Genomic DNA, 27,462 nt, shown 5'->3' on the forward strand with positions numbered 1-27,462 from the left:
CTCCTGGAAAACCTGTATGCAGGTCAAGAAGCAACAGTGAGAAATGGACTTGGAAAAATGGACTGGTTCAAAATTGGGAAAGGAGTACATAAAGGTTGTATATTGTCACCCTGCTTATTTAACTTAGATGAAGAATACGTCATGTAAAATGTGGGGCTGGATGAAGCACAAGCTGGAATCAAGATTGTCGGAAGAAATGGCAACAACCTCAGATATGCAGATGATACCATACTAGTGGCTTCCCTAGTGGTTCAAACAGCAAAGAATCTGCCTGCAATGCCGGAGACCCAGGTTCGATTCCTGGGTCGGAAAGATCCCCTGGAGAAGGGAATGGCTCCCTACTCCAGTATACTTGCCTGGATAATTCCATGGGCAGAGGAGCCTGGCAGACTACAGTCCATGGGGCCACAAAGAGTCAGATAAGACCGTGCAACTAACACTTTCACTCTGGGGCTTCCCAGGCTGGTGCTAGAGAACCAGCCTGCCAATACAGGAGACACAAGAGATTCAGCTTTGATCCCTGAGTTTCAAAGATCCCCTGGAGTAGGCCATGGCAACCCACTACACTGTTCTTGCCTGGAGAATCCCATGGACAGAGGAACCTGGGGGACTACAGTCCATAATTTTGCAAATAATTGGACACAACTGAAGTGACTTAAATGACAACCTACACCAGTATTCTTGCCTAGAGAATCCTGTGGACAGAGGAGCCTGGGGGCTGCTGTCCATAGGGTCACACAGAGTTGGACACAACTGAAGCAACTTAGCATGCATGAAGTGACTTAGCATGCACACAATGGCAGAAAGCAAAGAGAAACTAAAGAGCCTCTTGAAATTAAAAGACACTTGCTCCTAGGAAGAAAAGCTATGACAAACCTAGACAGAATATTAAAAAGCAGAGACATAACTTTGCTGACAAATGTCTGTATAGTCAGAGCTATGGTTTTTCCAGTAGCCATGTACGGATGTGAGAGTTGGACCATAAAGAAGGCTGAGCACCGAATAATTGATGCTTTCAAACTGTGGTGCTGGAGAAGACTCCTGAGAGTCCGTTGGACACCAAGGAAATCAAACCAGACAATCCTAAAGCAAATCAACCCTGAAGACTCATTGGAAGGACTTATGCTGAAGCTCTAATACTTTGGCCACCTGATGCAAAGAGCCAACTCATTGGAAAAGACCCTACCTGATGCTGGGAAAGATTGAGGGCAAGGGGAGAAGGGGGTGACAGAGGATGAGATGGTTGGATGACATCATTGACACAATGGACATGAGTTTGAGCAAACTCAGGGAGATAGTGAAGGACAGGGCAACCTTACGTGCTGCAGCTTGTGGAGTTACAAAGAGTCAGATATGACTTAGTGACTGAACAACAACAGCAAATATCACTGGTGAGCTTAGATGCAAATATCCTCAACAAAATACTAGCAAACCGAATCCAACAATACATTAAGTGGATCATACACCATGATCAAGGGGATTTACACCAGGAATGCAAGGATTTTTCAATATCTACAAATCAGTGTGATAAACCACATCAACAAATTGAAGAAAAAAAAAAACATATGATCATCTCAATAGATGCAGAGAAAGCTTTTGACAAAATTCACCAGGCATTTATGATAAACGTTCTCCAGAATGTGGGCATAGAGGGAACATACATTATAAAGGCCATATAAGACAAACCTACAGCTAACATCATACTCAACAGTGAAAAGCGAAAGCATTTTCTCTAAGTTCAGAAACAAGACAAGAATGTCCACTTTCACCACTCTATTCAGCATAGTTGTAGAAGTCCTAGCCACAACAATCAGAGAAGAAAAAGAAATAAAAGAAATCCAAATTGGAAAAGAAGAAGTAAAACTGTTACTGTTTGCAGGCAGATTCTTTACCATCTAAGCCATCAGCAAAGCCCAGATGATATGATACTATACATATAAAATCCTAAAGATGCTATTAGGAAAATACTAGAGCACATCAAGGGGAGATAAGAAAGCCTTCCTCAGTGATCAATGCAAAGAAATAGAGAAAAACAATAGAAGGAGAATGACTAGAGATCTCTTCAAGAAAATTAGAGATACCAAGGGAACATTTCATGCAAAGATGGGAGTAATAAGGACAAAAATGGTATGGACCTAACAGAAGCAGAAGATATTAAGAAGAGGTGGCAGGAATACACAGAAGAACTATACAAAAAAGATCTTCACGACCCAGATAATCACGATGGTGTGATCACTCACCTAGAGCCAGACATCCTGGAATGTGAAGTCAAGTGGGCCTTAGAAAGCATCACTACGAACAAAGCTAGTGGAGGTGATGGAATTCCAGTTGAGATATTTCAAATCCTGAAAGATGATGCTGTGAAAGTGCTGCACTCAATATGCCAGCACATTTGGAAAACTCAGCAGTGGCCACAGAACTGGAAAAGGTCAGTTTTCATTCCAATCCCAAAGAAAGGCAATGCCAAAGAATGCTCAAACTACCGCACAATTGCACTCATCTCACATGCTAGTAAAGTAATCTCAAAATTCTCCAAGCCAGGCTTCAACAATATGTGAACCGTGAATTTCCAGATGTTCAAGCTAGATTTAGAAAAGGCAGAGGAACCAGAGATCAAATTGCCAACATCTGTTGGGTCCTCGAAAAAGCAAGAGAGTTCCAGAAAAACCTCTACTTCTGCTTTATTGAATATGCGAAAGCCTTTGACTGTGTGGATCACAACAAACTGTGGAAAATTCTGAAAAGAGATGGGAATACCAGACCACCTGACCTCTCTCCTGAGAAATCTGTATGCAGGTCAAGAAGCAACTGTTAGAACTGGACATGGGACAACAGACTGGTTCTAAATTGGGAAAGGAGTAGGTCAAAGCTCTATGTTGTCACCCTGCTTATTTAACTTATATGCAGAGTATGTCATGAGAAACGCTGGGCTGGAAGAAGCACAGGCTAGAATCAAGATTGCAGGGAGAAATATCAATAACCTCAGATATGCAGATGACACCACCCTTATGGCAGAAAGCAAAGAACTAAAGATCCTCTTGATGAAAGTGAAAGAGGAGAGTGAAAAAGTTGGTTTAAAACTCAACATTCAGAAAACTAAGTTCATGGCATCTAGTCCCATCATTTCATGGCAAATAGATGGGGAAACAATTGAAATAGTGGGGGACTTTATTTTGGGGACTCCAAAATCACTGCAGATGGTGATTGCTGCCATGAAATTAAAAGACGCTTTCTCTTTGGAAGAAAAGCTATGACCAACCTAGACAGAATATTAAAAAGCAGAGACATTACTTTGCCAACATAGGTCTGTCTAGTCAAAGCTATGGCTTTTCCAGTAGGCAAGTATGGTTGTGAGAGTTGGGACTATGAAGAAAGCTGAGCACCGAAGAATTGGTGCTTTTGAATTGTGGTGTTGGAGAAGACTCTTGAGAGTCCCTTGGACTGCAAGGAGATCCAACCAGTCAATCCTAAATGAAATCAGTCCCGAATATTCATTGGAAGGACTGATGCTGAAACTGAAACTCCATAACTTTCGCCACCTGATGCAAAGAACTGACTCATTGGAAAAGACCCTGATGCTGGGAAAGATTAAAGGTGGGAGGAGAAGAGAACGACAGATGATGAGATGGTTGGATGGCATCTCGAATCAATGGACATGAGTTTGAGTAGACTCCAGGAGTTGGTGATGGACAGGGAAGCCTGACGTGCTGCAGTCTGTGAGGTCACAAAGAGTTGGACACAACTGAGTGACTGAACTGAGCTGAGAACATGTCTATGAATTTGGTAATTTAGTTGCAGGATACAAATCTAATACACAAAAATCTGTTGCATTTGTATACACTAACAATGAAAGATCAGAAAGAGAAATTAAAGAAACAGTCTTTCATCAGAAAGAATAAAATACCTTGGAATAAACCTACCTGTAAAGGCAAAAGACCTCTACCTGAAAGACACTAATGGAAGAAATTGCAGATGACACAAACAGATGGAAAAATATACCATGTTCTTGGATTGGAAGAAACAATACTGTCAAAATGACTATGCTATTCAAGGCAATCTACAAATTCAGGGCTATCCCTATCAAATTACCAATGGTGTTTTTTGCAGAACTAGGACAAAAAATTTTAACATTTATATGGAGACCCAAAAAACCCTAAATAGTCAAATCAATCTTGAGAAAGAAAAATGGAACACTCACTTCAGTCTATCCTACAAAGCTACAGTCATCAAAAGAGTAATGTTATTGGTACAAAAACAGAAATATGAATCATTGGAACAAGATAGAAAGCCCAGATATAAACCCATGCGCCTATGGTCAATTAATCTATGATAAAGTAGGCAAGACTATTCAATGGAGGAAAGACAGTCGAGAAAACTGGACAGCTACATGTAAAAGAATGTAGTCTTTAACACCATACACAAAAGTAAACTCAAAATAGATTAAACTCTTAAATATCAAACATGATACTATAAAACTTTTGGAGGAAAACAGGCAGAACACTCTTTAAGTTGCAGCAATATATTTTTCAAGCTATCTCCTAGAGTAACAGAAATAAAAATAAATGAATGGGACCTAATTAAATTCAAAAGCTTTTGTACAGCAAAGGAAACCATAAACAAAATGAAAAAAAAGTTCACAGTATGGGAGAAAATATTTGCAAGTGATGCAACTGACAAAGGATTAATCTCCAAAATCTAGAAACAGCTCATGCAGCTCAATATCAAAATAAACAAAAAACCCAATCAAAAAATGGATGAAAAATCTAAATAGACATTTCTCCAAAGATGGCCACATGAAAAGATGCTCAGCATCCCTAAATTATTAGAGAAATGCAAATCAAAATTACAATGAGATTTCATCTCACACTAGTCAGAATGACCATCATCAAAAAGTCTACAAAGAATAAATGCTGCAAAGGGTGTGGAGAAGAGGAAACCCTCCTACATTGTTGATGGGAATGTAAATTGGTACAGCCACTCTGCAGAACAGTTTAGAAGTTCCTTTAAAAATGAAAAATAGAACAACTGTATGGTCCAGCAATCCTATTCCTGAGCATGTATCTGGAGAAAACCATGGTTCAAAAGTCTACATGCACCCCAGGGTTCAGGGCAGCACTGTGTACAATAGCCAAGACATGGGAGCAACCTGCTGCTGCTAAGTCACATCAGTCGTGTCCGACTCTGTGCGACCCCATAGACAGCAGCCCACCAGGCTCGCCCGTCCCTGGGATTCTCCAGGCAAGAACACTGGAGTGGGTTGCCATTTCCTTCTCCAATGCATGAAAATGAAAAGTGAAAGTGAAGTCGTTCAGTTGTGTCTGACCCTCAGCAACCCCATGGACTGCAGCCTTCCAGGCTCCTCCATCCATGGGATTTTCCAGGCAAGAGTACTGGCAACCTAAATGTCCAATAACAGATGAATGGATGAAGTAGATGTGGTACATATATACAGTGGATATTACTCAGTCATTAACGATACAATAGCATTTGCAGCAAAATGGGTGGACATGGAAACTATCATACTAAGTGTAGTAAATCAAAGACAAATATCATATGATATTGCTTATATGCAGAATCTAAAAAAAAAAGAGAGATACAAGTGAACTTATTTACAAAACAAAAACAGACTTAGAAACATAGAAAACTAACTTATGGTTACCAGAAGGAAAAGCTGAGGGCAGAGGAGGGATAAATTGAGAGTTTAGAATTTATGTATATACACTACTGTATATAAACTAGATAACCAACAAGGGCTGACCAGATAGCACAGGGAAGTTGGCTCAATATTCTGAAATAACCTACATGGAGAAAAAATTTGAAAAAGAATAAATCTGTGTATGTGTATACGGAATCACTTTGCTGTACACCTGAAACACAACAGTTAATCAACTATACCCCAGTATACAGTGAAAATTTTTAAAAAATCACTGAGTTGTCCCCCTCACCTATTTGCAGGTAATAAGCTGCAGCAAACCTGTGATGATGCTCTAGCAAAGCCCCTGGGGTCATAGATCAGGCAGGACACCTACTAGCAGGAGACATACAGCTGTCAATAATGCAGAAAGCAGAAAAGCAGAAACGGCAACTCCCCAGCAATAAAAGAGCACAGGATTGGCTCGTTTCTAAGAGATGTCAGCACTAGGAGAAATATGGGCAGTTCTTTCAGTTCAAGCCCACTCCAGATATTAGTCTAGCCAGGAACTGGCACAGATCTGCAGTTCCAAGCACAAGTCTGTCTGCAGTGATAAAAGAATCTCACAAGGAAGAGGGCTGGTGGGGGGTGGGCGGGGGGGGGGGGGCGGGGGGGGCGGGGGGGGCGGGCAGGCAGAGAGCCAGGGAGGAAGGGAAAGGTAGGTAGATTCCTAAATTCACAGCAGTTTTTTTTTTTTTTTAATTAAAATTCAACTAAAAACTGGAACACACTTTGTATCTCTTGAGATTTTAAATAGCAATGGTGTGAAGAGAGAACCTACAGGTTCCAGGCAGTGAGGAAAGAGGCCTGGTCAAAACAGAGGCTTTTATTGAGAAGTGGAAAATAATCTTGGATAAATATTGTAGATAGTGTTTTTTAAAATTGCTGTTGGCTTATCAGAATGAGTTTTTTTTTTTTCCTTCCTGATTGCTCAAGTTTGTTTTATCCAAAGGAGAAACTCTAAAAACAGTTAGTTTGGTTTGGTTTGATCTGGTTGACCATTTCATTTGAGAAGATTAAAAAACAGCAAACAGGAAAGAACCAAGCAGAGAAAATTCATTTTTACCCTCAATAATTATTTTTATATTTCAACTTGAAGAGATTTTTTTTCAGTGCTTTGGAAGTTTTTGAGAATCCTTAATCTTTTATTTCATTTTGTAATTTATTTAAATTTTATGATGTACTAGACATTTCTTTGTTGAGAAAATTCTGCTTTCCTATAACTAAAGGGAATGGGTTTTTCTTGGATCACCAAAGAAATGCATTTTTGGTCTGAACTGAAACCACATTTTATCTTTAAAACCCATATCTCTGGGGTTCCTCCTAACCATATGCTGTGGTCCCATTCTGACCAGGTCATTTGAGAGGTAGAAATGAAAACACAGAGCTACTCCCTAGGGTGGCTTTCTAGGTTCCTGAACTTCAGCTCAATTCCAATGCCTGTCTTGCGTTTTCTTATAGATCTTGATGAGTGTGCAACTAAGCAGCACAACTGCCAGTTCCTGTGTGTTAACACCATTGGCAGCTTCACATGTAAATGTCCTCCTGGATTTACCCAACACCATACTGCCTGCATTGGTAAGTGGGAGAGGGAAGGTCCTATGTAGGTATTCGTTGAAGGGTTTGTTTTCAAGGGCTTCTGCTGTTGGAATAAGAAGATAAAACTCAAGAAAATATGTGAATATATGTATATGTATCTGTGTGTACATGCATGCATGTTGTGAAAAGCTATTGGCTTTTTCTGAGCAAATCACCCTTCTTTCTTCCTTTTAAACAACACAGAGAGCTTCGGAAGTCCCACCCTCTCCTTTCTCCCTCTGCTTCTTACAGATAACAATGAATGCACCTCTGACATCAACCTGTGTGGGTCAAAGGGCATTTGCCAGAACACTCCTGGAAGCTTCACTTGTGAATGCCAGCGGGGATTCTCACTTGATCCGAGCGGCGCAAGCTGTGAAGGTAGGTAGAGCCCTCAGCTTGATCCAGCTAGTTGGTCCTCGTGAGGTGGCCTATAAACACCTGCATCGTTATCCTCTATGAGACATCAGAACTGAGCACGGGGGAGACAGCCAGCTGAAGATGGAAGTGTTTTCTCTGGTTTGTACAAGTCCCATATCTTAGAGATACATCTTTTGGTTCATGCTTGACCGTGTCCTCAACACAGGCTTTTCCTGAATGTAACAAGACTTTCTGCTCAGTTGTTAATTTAGTCTAATTGGAAATGACTCAATCAAGAAAAACAGCTAGATTCCTGAATTTGATCACTTAATTTTCTAGTCACTGGATCCAGAATCTTGAAAGGATTCCCTCAATGTGGATTAAGTATATAAGGAATAACTCTTCTGCCAACATATGATTAAACCTTTTACTCTTATTTTTTAGGATTTTGTTTTTGTACTGACCTTTTGGTTTCCAATTCTGGCACAAATAAGGAAATATAAATGGTTTACATAGCTATCCTATACTGTATTTTTGTGCCTTGCATTGGTGTCTTCATTATTTTTATTTGTGGATTTTACCAGGGATGTTTTTTCCCTTGGACTTAATCAAAAGCTCCAGAGTAGCTATTCTTGAAATTTTGGGTGGTGGAATATTGGTGATGCCTGGGAAAGACTGAAGGCAAAAGAAGGGGGTGGCAGTGGATGAGATGGTTTGAGAGCATCACTGACTCAATGGACATGAATATGAGCAAACTCTGGGAGATAGTGAAGGACAGGGAAGCCTGGCCTGCTGCAATCCATGGGATTGCAAAGAATCAGACACAACTTAGCAACTGAACACCAACAACAATTTTTGGTGTCAGATGTCTTACTAAAATTGCCTTTCACGTTCATATGCTGATAAATGGTGCTTCAGAGAATACCTCTGAGACATGCACTGATGTGACTTAAAGGCAACTTGCCTTCTTTTTCAGATGTGGACGAGTGTGAGGGAAACCATCGCTGCCAGCACGGCTGCCAGAACATCATCGGCGGCTACAGGTGCAGCTGCCCCCAGGGCTATCTCCAGCACTACCAGTGGAACCAGTGTGTTGGCAAGTACTTTTCCCTTGTTCACAAGATGAACTGCTGTCAGCTCCTGAGTCAGAATACTGCTTTCTTTCTGAAAACTTTAAACTTCTCATTGAAGCAACAAATACTCATTTCAAATTGTCCATACCTGGTTGAAACCAGAGGGAAGTCATAGCCTTTGCAAACTAGCAAACTAAGAAAAAAAAAAAATAATGATCAAGGGTACTTTGAAGGCATTTGAAATGAAATGCTGACAGAATTCCTTAGTTCCTAATATCTCCTTGTTCTTCTGCTTCACTGCTAGTCATCAGCCCACACTGGAGTTCTCTTCAGGCTAATAAAATCCTCCTTCTGACTGAAAACTATCCATCAGCCAAAGGCTACTTTGAGCAGCTTTTGGTCACAAGACGCAGAAGTGGTTCATTGAATGCTATACACCTTTGGGGCAGAGTACAAGTTTTTTTCAGGATTGCTAAACTCTTTCGAAAATTAAGGGAGTCCCAGACTCTGTCTCTAAATTGAAATTGTCACTTTCGGTCCCACAGGGTCATAGGAAAATACCTTTTAATGGACAGCAGAGAATCCCAACATTGCAAGTTTAGAAGGACCCCAATCCATCTAGCCCATGCCATTATTTCACTAATGAAGGCTTAGAAGCCAGGAAGGAAAGGCAGTCTGCCCTTACCCATTCTTTTGCGGCAGGACCAGAGCTAGAATCCAAAGCTCTTTCTTCACTTCATGTTTCAGGGCTGCCTTTCTAGTGTCACCTCTACTTGTTTTTTCTTTTTTTTAATTCACCTAGTAGCACTGCAAGCTTGGTGCTCTGGTGACCCGTTTTGGCTGCCACTCTCTTGGGTACAGGGCCCTCCTTCTCAAAAACAGTGACTGCGTTCTGGGTGACTGCTCCATGTTGCAATGCTTGATTTTACTCCAAATGAAGACATATTTGGTATGTGTTCATTTATCAAATATGCGTCTTTCTCATCTGGTTTGATTCTTTACAAAACACAGTTTTGCAGAGGTGAGTAGGACTGGCTAAAATAACCACAGTGCTAGAGCTTACGCTGCACAGTTTGCTGGTTAGTGATCTGGTTTTAATAAAAAACGCCTTTGTTTATTACCAGCTCAGAGAGGTCTTGGATTTTAATCACCAGTTTCTGACATTGTTCACAAAATTTCCAGCATAAGCTTTGTTGATTCAATACCCAGCATGTGAGTCTATTTTGCCCTTATTACATATCTCCCATGGATGAAACTGAAGCTTTGGGGAAGAGTATAAAAGAGGTGAGATCTACCACTGCTGGGTCTTATCCTCCTCCTCCTATGCTCAGTTCAGAGATGATAGAGATGGCCAGGTCATGCCCTTGTTGCCTGAAGATTCTTCGTTGGTCCCATGAAGACTGTGTTCTGCTTGGGACTTGCAGAACAAAGAATCTATTAAGAAGTGGGAAGAGGGGGAGGATCAAGATGGCAGAATAGGAGGATGTGGAGTTCTCCTACCCCTACAAACACATCAAAAATACACCTACATGGGGAGCAATTCTCACAGAAAACCAACTGGAAACTGGCAGAACACCTCTTATTCAGCCAAATCTGCAAGAAAGATCTCCATGAAATGAGAAATCAACCACAGAAAGAAAAAATGGACATGTGGAGACTAAACATATTATTAAGAAATCAGCGGGTCAACAGTGAAATCAAAGAAATCAGAAAATACCTTGAGACAAACAACAATGTAAACACAACCTTATAGAAGCTATAGGATGCAGCAAAAGCAGTTTTAAGAGGGAAGTTCACAATAATATAGGCCTTCTTGAAAAAAAAAAGAAAAACTCAAATAATTTAATCTGCCAGCGAAAAGAATTAGAAAAAGAACAAAGAAAGCCCAGAGTCAACAGAAGAAATAAATATCAGAGCAGGAATGAATAGAGATTTAAAAAATAGAAAAGATTGATAAAACCAAGAGCCAATTTTTTTGAAAAGATAAACAAAATTGAGAAATTGCTTGACAGATACACCAAGGAGAAAAGAGAAAACCCAAATTAATAAAATAATAAATTGAAAGATGAGAAATAACAACTGATACTATAGAAATTAAAAACATCCTAAGAGAATCATATAAGAGTTATATGCCAAAAAATTGTGGAGCTCACCTAGAAGTGAGCTTAGACAACCTAGAAGAAGTAGACAAGTTTTAGAAACATAAAGGCTGTCAAAAATGAATCAAGAAGAAACAGATCATTTGAACAGGCCCGTCACCAGAAGTAAAATATAATCTGTAATGAAAAAAATTCCCTGCAAACTAAAGTCCAGAACTAGATGGCTTCACTGGGGAATTCTACCAGACATTCAAAGAAGAGCTTATACCCATCCTTCCCAAACTATTTCAAAAAATTAAAGAGGAGGTAACACTCCCAGAGTCATTTTATGAAGCCACCATCTCCCTGATGCCAAAACCAGACAAGACATTACATAAAAAGAATTACAGGCCAGTATCATTGATAAACATAGGTTCAAAATCCTCAACAAGATATTAGCAAACCAAATTCAACAATACATAAAAAGGGTCATACACCATGACCAAGTTGGATTCATTCCCAGGTCTCAAAAATAGTTCACATGAAAAATCAATATGTTATACCACATCAAGAAAAGGAAAGACAAAAAACACATGATCATCTCAACAGAATCAGAAAAACTATTTGATAAAATTCAACATCCATTCATGATTAAAAACTCTCACTAAAGTGGTTTTAGAGGGAACATTTCTCAACATAATAAAAGCCGTTTACAACAAACCAACAGCCAATATAATATTAAACGGTGAAAACCTGAAAGACTTCCCACTAAAATCTAAAACAAGACAGGATGCCCACTCTCACTGTTTCTATTCAACATTGTACTGGAAGAGGTAAAATTGTCACTGTGTACAGATGACATGATAATCTCTATAGAGAACCCTAAAGACTGCACACAAAAACTATTGGAACTGTTAAATGAATTCAGAAGGTAGCAAGGTACAAGATTAATATACAGAAATCTGTTCCTTTTTTTTTTTACACCAACAATGAAATATCAGAAAGAGAAGATTAAAAAAAAAAAAAAACCCTATTTAAAATCACATGAAAAGATGAAATAAAATATCTAAGAACAAAGTTTACCAAGAAAGTGAAAGACCTAGATGCTGAAAACTATAAAATATTGATAATAGAAACTGAAGGTGATTCAAGGAAATGGCAAGATAGCCCATGCTTTTGGACTGGAAGAATTAATATTGCTAAAAGGGCCATACTACCCAAAGCAATCTATAGATTTAATTCAATCCCTATCAAAATACCCATAACTTTTTTTACAGAACTAGAAAAATAATAATTCCAAAATTTATATGGAACCACAGACAACCCAGAATTTTCAAAGCAATCCCAAGGAAAAAGAACAAAGCTACAGGCATAACCCTTTCAGAATTCAGACTATGATATAAAGCTGCAGTAATCAAAACAGTGTGGTATTGGCACAAAAAAAAAAAGATATATACATCAATGGAACAGGTAGAGAGCCCAGAAATAAACCCATGCACCTACAGTCAATTAATCTACACTAAAGGAAGCAAGAGTATACAATGGAGACTAGACAATCTCTTTAGCAAGTAGTGTTGGGAAACCTGGACGGCTGCATGTAAATCAGTAAAGTTAGAATACTCCCTCACACCATATACAAAAGTACACTGCAGTTGCTCTAAAGACCTAAATATAAGATGCAATACCATAAAACTCATAGAAGAGAACATAGGCAGAACATTCTTGCACATAAATTGTAGCAATATTTTCTTAGATCAGTCTCCCAAGGCAAAAGAAATAAAAGCAAAAATAAACAAATGAGACCAAATCAAACTTAAAAGCTTTTTTACAGCAAAGAAAACCATCAACAATACAAAAGACAGTCTACGGAATGGGAGAAAACATGTGCAAATGATGCAACTGACAAAGGGTTAACATACAAAATATATAAACAGCTCCTACAGTTCAGTACCAAAGAAATAAACAATCTAATGAAAACGTGGGCAGAAGACCTAGATAGTCTTTTCTCTGACATGGCCAACCAGCACATGAAAAGATGCTCACTATTGCTAATTATTAAATAAATACAAATCAAAACCACAATGAGATATCACCTCACATGGTCAGAATAACCACCATCAAAAAGTCTACCACCTTCAAATAAGTCTGTTATCATCAAAAGGTTTATATATGAAAAGGGTGTGGAGAAAAGGGAACCCTCCTACACAGTTGGTGGGAATGTAAATCGGTATAGTCATTATGGAGAGCAGTGTGAAGGCTATTTTTAAAAAACTAAAAATAGAGCTACTATATGATCCAGCAATCCCACTCCTGGGTGTATATCCTGAAAGGATGAAAACTCTAATTTGAAAAGATACATCCTCTTCAATGTTCATAGCAGCACTATTTACAAACGACCCAAGTGCCAACAGATAATTGGTTTTAAAAAATGCATGCATATGCAAACACAATATTAGCCATAAAAACAAATGAAATACTGCCATTGGCAGCAAGAAGGATGGACCTATGTAAGTGAGTCACTTTGCTGTACATTTGAAACTAACACAATATTATAAATCAACTAAACTTTAGTTTAAAAAAGTGAGAAGAGGTTTGGGGGTTTTGATGCCCAGAAGATACCGATTCAAACTGTTCTCATAATTCTTGGGAATTACAGTTATCCAGAATGAGCATTGCCTTGGACCAGAATGAGCTCCTCAGAGCCTTGCAGAGCAAATCTCTTGGACCAGCCCTCTCTGGATCCTTGCTTCTAAGCAGCCAGAAGCTCACTTTTAGAAGATGGATAGGTTTAGGGTATGGGGCCACTGATATTACTGCTTTCTAGAAAATATCAAACTTGTAGCTTAAAGTTGGAGCTGACCCATTTTGACCTAGAGAAAATTAGTAAAGGAAAGCCCATTCTACATTTTGGAATTCTCTCTTAACACCACAGCTAAGACATACTGTGCAAGCCTGATGCTGGAACCTTTGAGTTTAGAGGGGGTGGGTTTCCATCTGATTTTTAAGGAGTGTCTTTCAGAGATTCTAATCCTATTTCATTCAAATTAGAATCATCTCTTTTTATAAAAAGAGCAAAACTCTTACCAATTTAAGTAACAACTAAAAGAATAAAACAAAGATTTTATAGTGTAGAAAAATTCCTTGTGTAGCCATTTGCTCCAGGGTACACACACAGGATGAAAAAGGTCAGGAAAAGTGCAAAACATGTTAAACAAATCATGGAATTTGTATATTGATAGAAAGGGTGAGTGCACAAACAGATTGTTTTCAAGCTTCAAACATTGAACATTTGCCAATTTCTTATCTTAGTCCGTGGTCCACTCCACCCCACCTCTCTAACCCAGAAAAGCAAGTTTAAGCTTATTAGATTTTCAAGGAGGAAAAAAAAAAGTCAAATAAAGTAGAAAAGAATTTGAAAAGGGGATAGGGAGAGTTCTTGACCAAAACAGATGCTCCAAGTTAGAAAGAACCTCGACAGTGATCTCATCTATCTGTTTCCTAACATGTCATTCCCTCTCCAACCAGGAAAGGTACTCACCTTCTTTTTCATAAAGAACGAACCTTTTCTGCTTCTGACTCCTAACCATTGGTCCTGTTTCTGTCCCTTGGAACAAAAGAGTAAATCTTAAGCTCTCTATTAACAGGTCTTTCCCATATATACCTGTACCTTAGAGGATTTATCAGTCAGAGTCCCAGCAGGTAACAGATGGCTGAGCCCAGTCAAAAAGCATAGGATACGGAAGAAGAGCCTATTAATGTTCCATTCTGATCAGGCTTGTAGAGCTGAGCAGAGCTGAGAAGTCTGGAGGTGGGTATGCAGGGCACAGAGAATCCAGCCCGGAGATACTTCCTTCACCAAAGGAACCACCCTTGGTTCTTCATACATCCTTTGATGCCCATGGTCTCCATTGGTTTCTATCACATAGCTCATCTCTAATTTAAAATATGGGGAGGAGAACACAGATGATGGCATATTAAGTCATTTTGTTTTAGGAACCCTGGAACCTAAGTGACTTTGATTGGGTACTTGAGAGTCCTTTGATAGAAAGGGTCTCAAACAGATGCATAGCTAGGCACTGTGCCATAACAGGCATCTCAACCAATGGCTTTCTTACTGTATATCTACTCCTTCTCTCTGTAACCACATACAGATAAGCAGGGGGAGTTCAAGGAAGGAAGGGAGATGAAGAGAAGGAAGAGAAAAAGAAAGGGTGGAAGGCAATATGAAGTGTGTATATTTATGCAAGTACCCTGCTCTTACCATTTTCCCCATCTGTTTTCCTAATTTAAAAAAAAGGTGTTGTTTTTTTTTTTTGAAACAATTTTTTCTTGAAAAATGAAACTACCTTAGCAAATAAGGAAAAACTAAAAGGGAAAGGAACAATGTAAATGAGGGCAAATCTCTTGAGAGACACTTTGATATAAAGGAAAGCATGAGACTTATAGTCAGACAGACCTGGGTGTGCATATCTGCCCTGCTGCTGGGAGATCTTGGAGAGGCTTTCTGAATCTCACTTTCTTCATCTGGGAAACAGGGATTTTAATACCTACCTCCATGATTGTGAAGCACATTAAGCAAATGAAGTACCTAGTTAAAAGACAATTGTTCCTTGGAAGAAAAGCTATTACAAACCTTGATAGCATATTAAAAAACAGAGACATCACTTTGCCAACAAAGGTCTGCATAGTCAAAGCTATGGTTTTTCCAGTAGTCATGTACATGATATGACAGCTGGACCATAAAGCAGGTTGAGCTCTGAAGAACTGATGCTTTTGAACTGTGGTGCTGGAGAAGACTCTTGGGAGTCCCTTGGACTGCAAGGAGATCAAGCCAGTCAATCCTAAAGGAAATCAACCCTGAATATTCATTGGAAGGTCTAAGGTTGAAGCTGAAGCTCCAATATTTTGGCCACCTGACGCAAAGAGCCGACTCGCTGGAAAAGACTCTGACACTGGGAAAGATTGAAGGCAGGAGGAGAAGAGGGTGACAGATGATGAGATGGTTGGATGGCATCACCGACTCAATAGACATGAGATTCAGCAAACTACAGGAGATAGTGAAGGATAGGGAACCTTGGCATGCTGCAGTTCATGGGGTCACAAAGAGTTGGACACGACTTAGTGACTGAACAACAACTTAGTATCCTGTCTGTCACACAGTAGGCATCCAGTAAATGTTAAGTGTTACTAAATTGCCTTCTTCCTCTTTTCCATTGGAAGTAGATACTTGCTAAGTGAGGAGAATGCCAATCTACATGCATTCAAGTGGACATAAGCCTGAAAATGGGCTATAGCAGTTAAGAAATGTCTTACCAAAAAAAAAAAAAAAAGAAATGTCTTACCAGCAAACTTCTGTGCTGTTGTACAAGGGCAGATCTATAAAAATATATTGGAAGTTTCAAAAAAGTATAAATCAGACATAGTAAGAAACTTGAGGGTTTTTTCCCTTTGAATTAATTTGGGAAAGTTATATTTCTTTTTCCTATGTATTACCATCAGACTTGGCTGGTCCCTGTGGGTAGCCCGTTCAACAGCATCTGTGTCTCTTGTGGGTTTTCCCCAATTAGTGCCCATGAAGTCTGCGCTGAATCTCTTCCAGCTGTACTTAGCTTTAGACACAGCCCAGATGCCCTGGGCAGGAGGATGGTTTAGATAAGGAGGTCCATTCAGAGATGGGAGCAGACATACCAGAAGGCACCATTCACTCCCTGAGCAAGCACCTGGGGGTTTTTATAGACTTTTGAAAAGGAAGTCCAGGTGAGCGGGACACTTCCTGCAGGATGTCAGCCCTTGCCAACCCTATTCATGCTGAAAAAGGAGGAGTAGGAAAGCAGCCTCCAGGAATATGGCTCATCTCGGCTGTAGAGAGTCATCCCATTGCTGGGTACTTCTGAAGCAAAGGCACACAGAACTGCTCCCTGCCCTCCCACCCTGATCCCTGAACCTTGGCCATGAACCACCCCTGCATTCTTCACCAGATGCTCCTGTAGAGCAGGACACACTGCCATTGGCTTCAGATGAGGACTGGAGTCTGCTGGTCCTCAGAATGCCATCCTCTAACACACCGCCTGATGCACTTGACCTCAGAGACCACGTTTGCTCACCATTTGGAGAGAGGCCACATCTGTCTCCACATCTTTCTTGTTCCCTTTCCCACCTCAGCCACTTCCACCTGTCTTCCCTTCCCAAGAGCCAAGGTGAGGGCCAGCTGGCCAGCACTGGGTCAGAGTGGCCTGACCCAAACTCCTCCATAGAAACCTCTGCCCAGAATCACATATGTGGCGTCTTCTGGTTTTCCCTGCAGATGAAAATGAATGCCTCAGTGCTCACATCTGTGGAGGAGCCTCCTGTCACAACACCCTGGGGAGCTACAAGTGCATGTGCCCTGCCGGCTTCCAATACGAACAGTTCAGTGGAGGTTGCCAAGACATCAACGAATGTGGCTCTGCTCAGGCCCCCTGCAGTTATGGCTGTTCCAATACTGAGGGCGGCTACCTGTGTGCCTGTCCACCTGGCTACTTCCGAATAGGCCAAGGGTAAGCAATGCTGGTCGTGGTTGGAGGCTTTCTCATCCACAGAATAATTAAGTATATTGAACTCAAAATGACCTATCCTAGTACCATTGAACCATGCTTTTTATAATCCTTGAGTTAATTCCAGTTAGCTCTGCAAAGGTTTTAGGTTATTTTATTTGAAGGGGGACATCTAGATTTCTGGAAATTCATAGAACATGGAACAAAATAATGAAACGACATTGTAAATACCTCAAGATATGGCTTATCTATCTCCTTCTCTTGATCCTCACATCTTGTTGGAAGGCAACTCGTTTCTCAGGAAATACAGGGACTGTGATCCCTGACAGAGCTGGACTCAGATTGCATATTGCTGATGCAACCTTCTCCTGGGGCAAGCAGGATTCTGTCTTGACTTAAAATGCTTTCATGTAGCTCCTGTTAGGATAAATCATAAAGATATCTTTTGGGGAGTGCTTTAGGGTTTCAAAGTATATTTTACATTTTAGACTTAAATTTACATTAAACGTTGCAAAAGAACTTTAAATATAAGAGTTAAAATAATTATTATATTTTCCAGGTAGCATACCACATTGTATTGTGAGAGTTGGGGCTGGGAAGATATATTTTTATTCTATTTAGTAATATAAAAGTTACTATTACATTTTCAAAGTTTAGGTCTTCTTCCCAGTTGAATTAGTCTGGACTTGACTGTCTTAGTTTTGGCTATCTTGTGAAGGAGTTCACATTTTAACTTTTTAATTAGGAACACAGAGTGTATTTAATTAAATACACACACACACATATACCAATGCACACACTTATATATACTCCTCCCAACAAAAAGTCACATAGTCCACAACACACACATATGTGTATATATCCAATTGTTAATTTTGTGGTCTTTGGTTTCTTGACACAGAAACATCAAGTGATTCATTTTGGGGTGTGTAGAAGGTAAAAGAATGTTTCATGGGAAGCGCACAGAATGCCAGCAATAGGACTCAAATTCCCAGATGTTTGTGTCTGGCTCTCAGTAGACTCATTCTTTATAAATTTAATGCCAGAATCATTTTCCCAGCAAAAATTGTGACACTCCAAACTGGCTTCTGGCCAGTGGGACTTTATAGTCACACTTCTTGTAAGTGGTGTTCCAGGCATATGAAAATACTGGGAGTTCTGAGAAAGGAACCAAAGCCTGTGAATTTGGGGTTTGCTTCCAACAATTTCATAATTATGTGAATGCACACAAAGAATGAGCACGTATCCATATTATTGTTTCTACATATTTCATGGTAAAAAATTAAAGGATGAGGAAAGGAAATGTGTTGTGCTCAGCAGGATTACAGAAAATACTAGAAACCTGTAAATTGCTGCAAAATACAAAAAAAAATGTTAATGGCATTGTATTTTGAATCTTAAGGGCATAAAGGAAAATGAGTTATAAAAAATAGATCAACTAATACAGAGAGAAATAAACAGTATTTAGTCTACATTATGACCTATTAGTAGACCAATTAATAGAAACTCACCCATTTATAACATTTTAGGCTCCTCTGTGAATCACTAGAGTGGACAAGCCTATCCGAATCTAAAGATTCTTTTAAGATCATTCAGCTATTTCAAAACATTTTGAAAAAGGAGCCTGATAAATACATTCCAAGTGACCTATGAAATAGTAAGCAGAATAACAAAACAAGGTACTTGTGAGACATGCAAGCCTCCCTCCATAACTTGGCTTTAAAAACTGAAAGGCAAAGAAAAACAGCTGAACTAGTTCTCTCTTGGGCATGGGTTTGTTTATCCAACCTCACATGAGTCAGAGCCAGTGGACCTAGTGGTTTTGAATGACTTGAAACAATTTCCCACAGTTGGGCAAGCTCTGATACACGTATTTAATACACTGCATATCTTCACAATATATTTCTAAATCAACCTAAGTTATTACCTAGAGCTTTCTTTCTATCTTCAGGAGCCAAAGTGAGAGATCTGATAATAGGAGAGATTGCTCAGAAGCTGGAGTGGTGAAAAGTGGTGCTGGTGGAATTGGAGGTGGCTGTAATGGTATCAGTTAAACAGGGAGAGGGCAAGGAACTGAACACCGATGTCACATACCTCTCTCACTCCTGTGGAGCCTATTTTATAAGAAGAAGGCAATTTTTATTCATCCTCCCAAGTCACATGGTTTCCCCCTCATCTTCCACTCTTCTCTTGTTTCCACTCCTTGTCTCCTCTCCACCAGTACAGCGAAACACCTGCCACATTATGTTTGGGAAATAAAGGGGCAAGTAAGTATGCAAAATAGGGCCTTGAGAGATAGTAAAAAGAAATCAATCAACTCAGGGAACTGAGAATTCAAGACCAAACACAGAGGGCTTCAGTATGGTTCTCAGCACCAGCCCATCATCCAGTGGACACATAATCAAGGGCTGAATGTCACCAGGCAGGATCTGGGCTTCACTAGAACTCTCGCTCCTCCTCCATCTCCCAATTCTAATGAAAACTATCTACGCTCCCCTTCCACCACAGGCACTGTGTTTCTGGAATGGGCATGGGCCGGGGAAACCCAGAGCCACCTGCCAGCGGTGAAATGGATGACAACTCACTCTCCCCAGAGGCTTGTTATGAGTGTAAGATCAACGGCTACCCCAAACGCGGCAGGAAGCGGAGAAGCGCAAATGAAACAGATGCCTCCAACATTGAGGTGGGTCAGAAGGTGGTTTCTCCCGATGCCTCCTATTGCAGAAAGGCCCTCCAGATTTCTGTGGTTTCCTCCAAGGATGCTCCAAAGTGTGAAAAAGCTCCCTGGGGAGAAAATCCAGACATTCCCTGAGCTCTAGGCTGCATTTTACAAGAATCTGTGAGGCTCTCTGGAGTTTCTTGCTGCCTTTAGGGAGTGGCCATTCAAAGGTTTTCACATACTTGCTCATTTCCTCTGTCTCGCCAAAAAGAAAGTTAAACACCCGCCCAAAGTCTGATGAAAGGACAAGGTCTGAGATCCAGGAGAGCAAGTGGGCAGAGCAGTGAAGTGACATAGTGCTCCGTACACAGGGATGCCAAGTTCTGAAAGCTAGAGGCTTCTCTACCGAAAGAGCCATGTGGAGTGTGAGGGAACTTGGATTCTAGACAAAAACAACATGGAGCTCCAGCAGCCTGGATTTCTTTGCCTACGGCTGCTGCAGCCTTTCAGTCAACTTAGAAACGCAGATACTCAGACCTCTGGCTGCAGGCCCGGAGAGCAAGCACATGTGGTCCCAGAGAGGCAAGCAAGAAGCCAGGTGAAAAGCATTGAATATTAGCAGATCATCAGAGCCAGGAAGTAGGTTCATAGGTGTGTCCTTTGGTGAGATGGTTTTGCGTCAGTGAACAAAATGGAAATAAACTGGTTCTTTCTTAGTATTGGTGCTGCAACCCATCCGTTGTGGTTTGGGAAATGAGATAAGTCTTTGAAAAGAAAATAATATATTAAAACAGTCATTCTCAAACTTGAATATGCATCTGAATCATCATCTGGAAGGCCTGCTAAAATGGATTTCTGGGAAATATCCCCAGGGTTTCGGATTCAGTAGGTCTCAGGTGGCACCAAGAACTTCCATCTCTAACAGATGCCCAGATGATGCTGATACTGTCGGTTGGGGGACACTTTGAGACCCACTGCAATAGAAGACCAAATACAAGTGATTTCAACTTCCTTCTTGACATGTTTAGTATTACAAATATGTGCTAATGTAACACTGTGGCTTAAACAGGATTTTATGAATATTCATTTTCAATAGAGTATATGCAACATGAGAAGAAAGTTGTATTTGAGTGAGACTTGAGTCACTTTTTCTTTAGTAAGTGGCATATTTACCTTTTATATTCACACGTTGCCATATGTCTTTCCAGGATCAACCTGAGATAGAAGCCAATGTGAGTCTTGCAAGTTGGGATGTTGAGAAGACAGCCGTGTTCGCTTTCAATATTTCCCACATCAGTAACAAGGTCCGAATCCTAGAACTCCTTCCAGCCCTCACGACTCTGACGAATCACAACAGATACTTGATTGAATCTGGAAATGAAAACGGCTTCTTTAAAATCAACCAAAAGGAAGGGATCAGCTACCTCCACTTCACAAAGAAGAAGCCAGTGGCTGGAACCTATTCATTACAAATCAGTAGTACTCCACTTTATAAAAAGAAAGAACTTAATCAGCTAGAAGATAAATATGACAAAGACTACCTCAGTGGTGAACTGGGTGATAATCTGAAGATGAAAATTCAGATTTTGCTTCATTAATTCACCATCCAGAGACCAAATAATTAAAAAACCAAGATAGATAGGTAGAACTGAATTTTTCCCCCAATCAGAATCTTCATATTATAGGTACAGTCTTTCACCACGTAAATTTCTATAAATAAGCACTATTCTTGTATTACAAAAGCAAGGTACAGGTGAATACCCTAGTTCAAAACAACCACTTTCTCAGGCTTCTCATGTATGTAGCTAAGCTACCTTGTCATATGTGTTGATTCTTGAAAACTGGGACATGTATTTCCACTGGGGGTTGGCCATTCATGCTGACATGCCATCCTTCTAGCAGACGTACAGGAACGTGCTTTCAATCGATGGACTGTTCTGTTTTTTCAAATTGTAAAACTTTGCTTCTCCAAATGCAAGTATTAGGTTGGCCATTTATAATATCTATTTGGTGCTAGTAAATTCTCAAACTAGATTTATAAATGCACTGTAATATTTACACAACTTAGAAACCAAATTACAAGTATTCAGTTCAAATACTTCATTAATTTTTTTCAATCAACCAAAGTTAGTGCAGTAGCTTATCTCAGTTATGAGTATAATACCTTACATGTAAATTAAGTGTGTGTATACTGTAATCGTGCTATTTTTTATCATTGAAACATTTATAAACTAGAATAATAATGCCCTTAATGTGAGGGTTTGTAATGGTGCTTATTAAGACCAAAGACTTCTTAAGTGTATACACCAAGTGGTAATGAAATTTCTGTGACTGGCCCACGCATGCATGGAGGTCTGGGAGGACCAGGAAGCAGCCTCAGCAGCCAGAGGATCAGCAGTGCATCCTTCATCACACCTGTGCAATATGCCAAGACTACCCTCAGTCATTCCTGTCAACAAGGGGTCCATGTCATAAATGTCACAATAAAACAGTCTCTTTTTTTAGTGTACCCCTCGGCTTTGTGTTCTTGCATGGATGTGGGAGTGGAGGCGCCATTCTGGAGATTTCATAAAGTCTCCTGAAATTAAATTATCCTCGATGTGTTAGTTAGAGCTCCTAAAGGTGCCAATGTATAACCATTAGAAAAAAATTTAACATATTTGAGTCAGTCCCTTGTTTTATTCATTCAGGACAGCAGAGTTATTTCTTACCGACATGATACTTAGATTGTAACATTATTTCTAAAACATGACCTAAAATTAATCCCATGGCTTTTAAACTACTAGACCTCAGTGCTTTAAAACACCAAGTTCACTGTCTTAGAGCACATGCATTTCATTATAAAAATTTATCATGCCCCCTCCCCTCAAATATACAGTGTTGGCAAGATTAGATGTTCTATCCTATTTTCTCCCCTAAATATCTGTTGTTAGTCAATGCTAGTCTAATTACAAAGGGGTAACCCCAAATTGAATCCAGTTGAATGCTATAACTCTTGTTTTCTGAATGTCATAGTTTGAAAATGCTGTTTTAAGGGCAAAACTGAATATTTAATAGTTAAGCTCATTCAATCAGTACGAATTTTTAAAACCCCTTAAGGCATTAAAGGATAGTGGAAATAGAGGTGAAATGAGATTGCCACATGGAGAAGAAACCATACAGGGCACAGAAAAGTAAGCTTCAGAAAACTAAGCTAATGAAGATGGAGTAGGAATATTCTAAAAGAAAATCCAGGGTCTGTTGGTATAAAGCTCAGTTGAGCACATACCTTCCAAATTGTCAAGCTACCCACTGAGAGAATGGGTTTCCTTGCAAGGTGGTGAGCTCCATCACTAGAGGGTTTCAGTCTAGGCAGCCAGTGCACAAGAATGCTTTCTTTCACCTAACAGGCTACAAACATCTCAAAGTATTTTTTAATCTATTATTTTGCCATCCAAAAAAAATCTCAGTTCTACTGAGCATCAATTATGAGCGAGTCGAATGACTAGGTTGGAAGGGATTTGTACCCTGGTTAGGAAGTTAAAATATGTTTCAATTTCCTTCTCTCTCTCTGTCTATGGTTCTCTGATGGAAGTGTACTAAAATTGTTAAGAGAAGAATATATAGCCTATGGTAAACAACAGCTTGCAAGTGGAAAATGTCTTTGATAAGTTAACCAGAACAGCATTATATTCAATAATGGATTATCTTTATAACAACAGAACAAGATAGAATTGGCACTTAGTGGATCACTTTGATATTTTTAATAGTCTCAGTCTGGATTTTATTTATTTCAGAGCCAACAATTTTCAACAGCATATTTTCCGTGTTTCTGACTGTAACGAAACATTTTCCTCATTGTTCCATTGTAAATATTCTTCCTGTTGGAACTTTTTTTAACCCTGAGATTTAAACCTGTACCTTTTAATTGTCTGTGACCTTTTGATTTTACTTTCGATGGCTGAAGAATTTGGTTTTATAAATCTCAGAAGCTTGAAAATGTCTTGTCTCTACCCCTCAGCCCATTTCACTTGCCAATAATTATTTTGTAAGTAGGTTGAAAGGAACTCAGCTGGCCTTATGAAATGTTTAAACTTGCACAAACAACTACATTTTTGTTCAACAAATAGCATTTCACTCAGCCAAAATTGCTTTAGACACTGCCACTACAAATACTGTTCGACTTCAGAAATCATGTTTGTAAATTAGATGAGCCAAAATAAAGCACAATTAGGTTGATATAAGCATACTTTAAAGTTATATATCTCTAAACTTAATTTTTTTTAAGCAGTCAGCTTTGTCCACAGAATGTACTATATTCTGACTTTAGTTGCTAAAAGATAGGTTACAAAGCTAAATATAAAATGGTTTAAAGACATTGTTTTTAAGTGCTAGAAGATTACTGGGAGAAAGATTACTTCTCACATACATAGCTGAAGACAAAGTTATTTGCCCCTTGCCAATTTTAAACACTTTGTTTAAAACAAAAAAAGCAAACCAATTTACTTTTTTAAACATTTCGAAACCCAGTATGAGCCTCGCATTATGTATTGTTAGGAAAGGATTCTCAGTATTACAAGTTTAGGATTAAAGAGAAGGCAACTATGAATTTTATTTTGCAGATTCCCATATATATCTAAGACTAGGTTCACATACAAGACTGGGTCTCAATGAAAGGTTCTAACATTCTCACAAGTGTCTGTATAAACATAAGGGTCTTGTACATTTGACACCTGACATACATTTGGCAGGACCTGGCAATGTCACAGAATCTGTTATTCCAACTAACTGCTAATGAATCCAAAATGGTTTTTTGGCAAAGTCATAAACCTCTTTTCAGGACACAGGCTGTTTTGCATCCTTGATGGACGCCTGAATTATGACCTCTCCAAATAGAAGTCAGTTTCATTTTTACTATTGGACAGCAGAAGGTGCATCCCTTTTAACTGAATGAAGTCACAGCAGGTAAGTGGCTGTGATTTCCCACAAGCTCAACTCTATCATTTTTGTTCTACACAAATATTCACTGTCATTTTTGGTCTTTACAACTATTCCCATTTCATGAATCAAAGCAGCATTACCCTATGTTCCTTTTGCCCCTCAAGGGTTGGTTATAGTGTCAGCTAGAAGGCATCAAGTATATTTCTAGAATCCTTGAGTTCAAAATTAAGCAACACTAAGGTAGGGACCATTTATCAGAAAGTAGCTGCTCCATTCAGCAGTTTCTGGGTAACTTTCAAACCCCCTCTTGAAGTGTTCTTTGCAGTTGTACTCAGAGTTGCAGAAATCAGAAAAGGTCTGTTTCCTTTGTAAGGTAAAATTCTCTCTGGTGGATAATTAAATCAAACCTGTATGACTTAGCTTTTGCTGGAAATGGAGACATCTGAAAAAATCTCAGTGATAAGTACACATCTCATCAATCCCACCAGTCATTTACATAAAGAGGTCACAGGCCTGTAGAGTTGTATCTGCATCAGGAAAACATGCCCCGGAGCACAACATGGCTTTGAAGGCTGGTGGGGCTTGCTTTGGGGAGTCACAGAGGGCTAACAGAAATAGATTTCACCAGTAAATGATGTACACAAAATCTCACATGCTCCAGGATTCAGGGCAGAAGCTGTGATTTGAGAGAAGCCCTGGTCAGGCATATCTGCTGATCTCGGAGATTGCCCAGGAGAGGCAGGAGGTAATCACAGTTCACCCTAGGAACACAGACACTGGGAGCAGCCATTCTGGGGAGCTTCTACCATGTGGACATTACTACTTCAAGTGCCATTGTGGAATCCTCCCTCTAGCTCATTAGTGCTAAGACCTGGGATCACCCAAAGCCTGTAGGAGCCAGTGCTGAGATGCCTCTAGCCAAGCAACTAACTGTGTGGGGACACAGCCCCAGTCATCAACAGACAGGCTGCCCTAAAATGCCCTTGATCGTATAGCAGAATGTGGCTCTGCCCACCAGAGGGCCCAGAAGCCAACTCTACTCACCAGTGGGCAGGCCCGAGTCCCGAATGCCCTGGGCCCTAACCCTGCCCTCCACAGAGCCTGTTCTAGCCTTGGGACTAGCCTCACCCACAAAGAGGCAGACACCAGACTCAAAAAAAATAAAATCTGACCAAAATCACAACTAGCCATTGAACAATCATCAAAGGAGGATGCTGGAACCTACCAGAAAAAGTAACCCTACATCCAAAGACAAAGGAGAATCCACAGCAAGATGGTAGGAGGGGCACAATCACGATAAAATCAAATCCCATACCCACCAGGTGGGCTTCCCTGGTGGCTCAGATGGTAAAGAATCCACCTGCAACGTGGGAGACCTGGGTTTGATCCCTGGGTTGGGAAGATCCCCTGGAGAAGAGAATGGCTACTCACTCCAGTATTCTGGCCTGGAGAATTCCATGGACAGAGGAGCCTGGTGGGCTACAGTCCATGGGGTGGCAAAGAGTCGGACACAACTGAGTGACTTGCGCTACTCTCTGGGTGGGTGACCCACAAACTGGAGACCAATAACACCAGCTTCCCAGCCTGGGGGTTCAATAAAGGGACTGAGAATTCCCAGGGAATCTGACTTTGAAGGCAGCAGGATTTGATTACAACTTCCACAGGACTGGGGGAAACAGAGACTCCAGTCTTGGAGGGCACAAACAAAACCTTGCACATACCAAGACTCAGACGAAAAGAGTCTGACTCCATAGGAGACTGGAGCAAAACTACCTGCTGGTGTTGGAGGGTCTCCTGTGGAGGTGTGGTCAGCAGGGGCTCACCACAGGTAGGGAGGCACTGGTAGCAGCAGTCTACAAGGTCCCCTTGGTGTAAACCCTCTTGGAGGGCTAGGTCGTCTCAGGCCAAAAAAGGACCAGGGAGGGAATGCAACCCATCCTTGAGCAGATAATTGGATTAAAGATTTACTGAGCAAGGGCCTGCCCACCAGGGCAAGACTTTGTTTTTCCCACCACCAGCCTCTCCCAGGAGGGAGTCTCCAGTGGAGGCCTGGGTCCCTGGTGGCCTGCTGCAGGATGGGGGGCACTGAGTGTAGCAGTACATGCACGGGTTCTTTTGAAGGAGGTCACTGTTATCTTCATTACCTCCACCATAGGTTGTCCTCAGGTAAATAGCTGGGAGGGAACACAGCTCCACCCATCAACAGAAAATTGAATTAAAGATTTACTGAGCATGGCCCCGCCCATCAGAAGAAGATCCAGTTTCCCCTTCAGTCAGTCTCTCCCATCAGGAATCTTCCATTAGCCTCTTATCATTCTCCATCAGAGGGCAGACAGACTGAAAACCACAATCACAGAAAACTAACCAATCTGATCACATGGACCACAACCTTGTCTAACTCAATGAAACTATGAGCCATGCCATGATCCACACAGTCAAAGGCTTTGGCATAGTCAATAAAGCAGAAATAGATGTTTTTCTGGAACTCTCTTGCTTTTTTGATGATCCAGCGGATGTTGGCCATTTGATCTCTGGTTCCTCCACCTTTTGTAAAACCATCTTGAACATC

The 27,462-nt window shown here is 40.3% G+C and overlaps 1 protein-coding gene across 2 annotated transcripts in view; it reads left to right on the forward strand.

Annotated features, from left to right (window-relative positions):
• The window catches only part of FBN1 (fibrillin 1), a 264,664-nt gene extending 242,182 nt beyond the window's left edge, over window positions 1-22,482 (forward strand). The window contains exons 61-66 of one of the 2 annotated variants that reach the window (XM_015473179.3): window positions 7,154-7,270; window positions 7,523-7,651; window positions 8,607-8,726; window positions 17,086-17,317; window positions 19,823-19,997; window positions 21,182-22,482. In XM_015473179.3, the coding sequence (XP_015328665.1) occupies window positions 7,154-7,270; window positions 7,523-7,651; window positions 8,607-8,726; window positions 17,086-17,317; window positions 19,823-19,997; window positions 21,182-21,571 (1,163 nt within the window). In that variant the 3' untranslated portion in view covers window positions 21,572-22,482. 2 annotated transcript variants of the gene reach the window in all.
• The last annotated feature ends 4,980 nt before the right edge of the window (window positions 22,483-27,462 follow it).

Source organism: Bos taurus, chromosome 10 (assembly GCF_002263795.3).
Source record: "Bos taurus isolate L1 Dominette 01449 registration number 42190680 breed Hereford chromosome 10, ARS-UCD2.0, whole genome shotgun sequence".
NCBI classification, from domain to species: Eukaryota; Metazoa; Chordata; class Mammalia; order Artiodactyla; family Bovidae; genus Bos; species Bos taurus.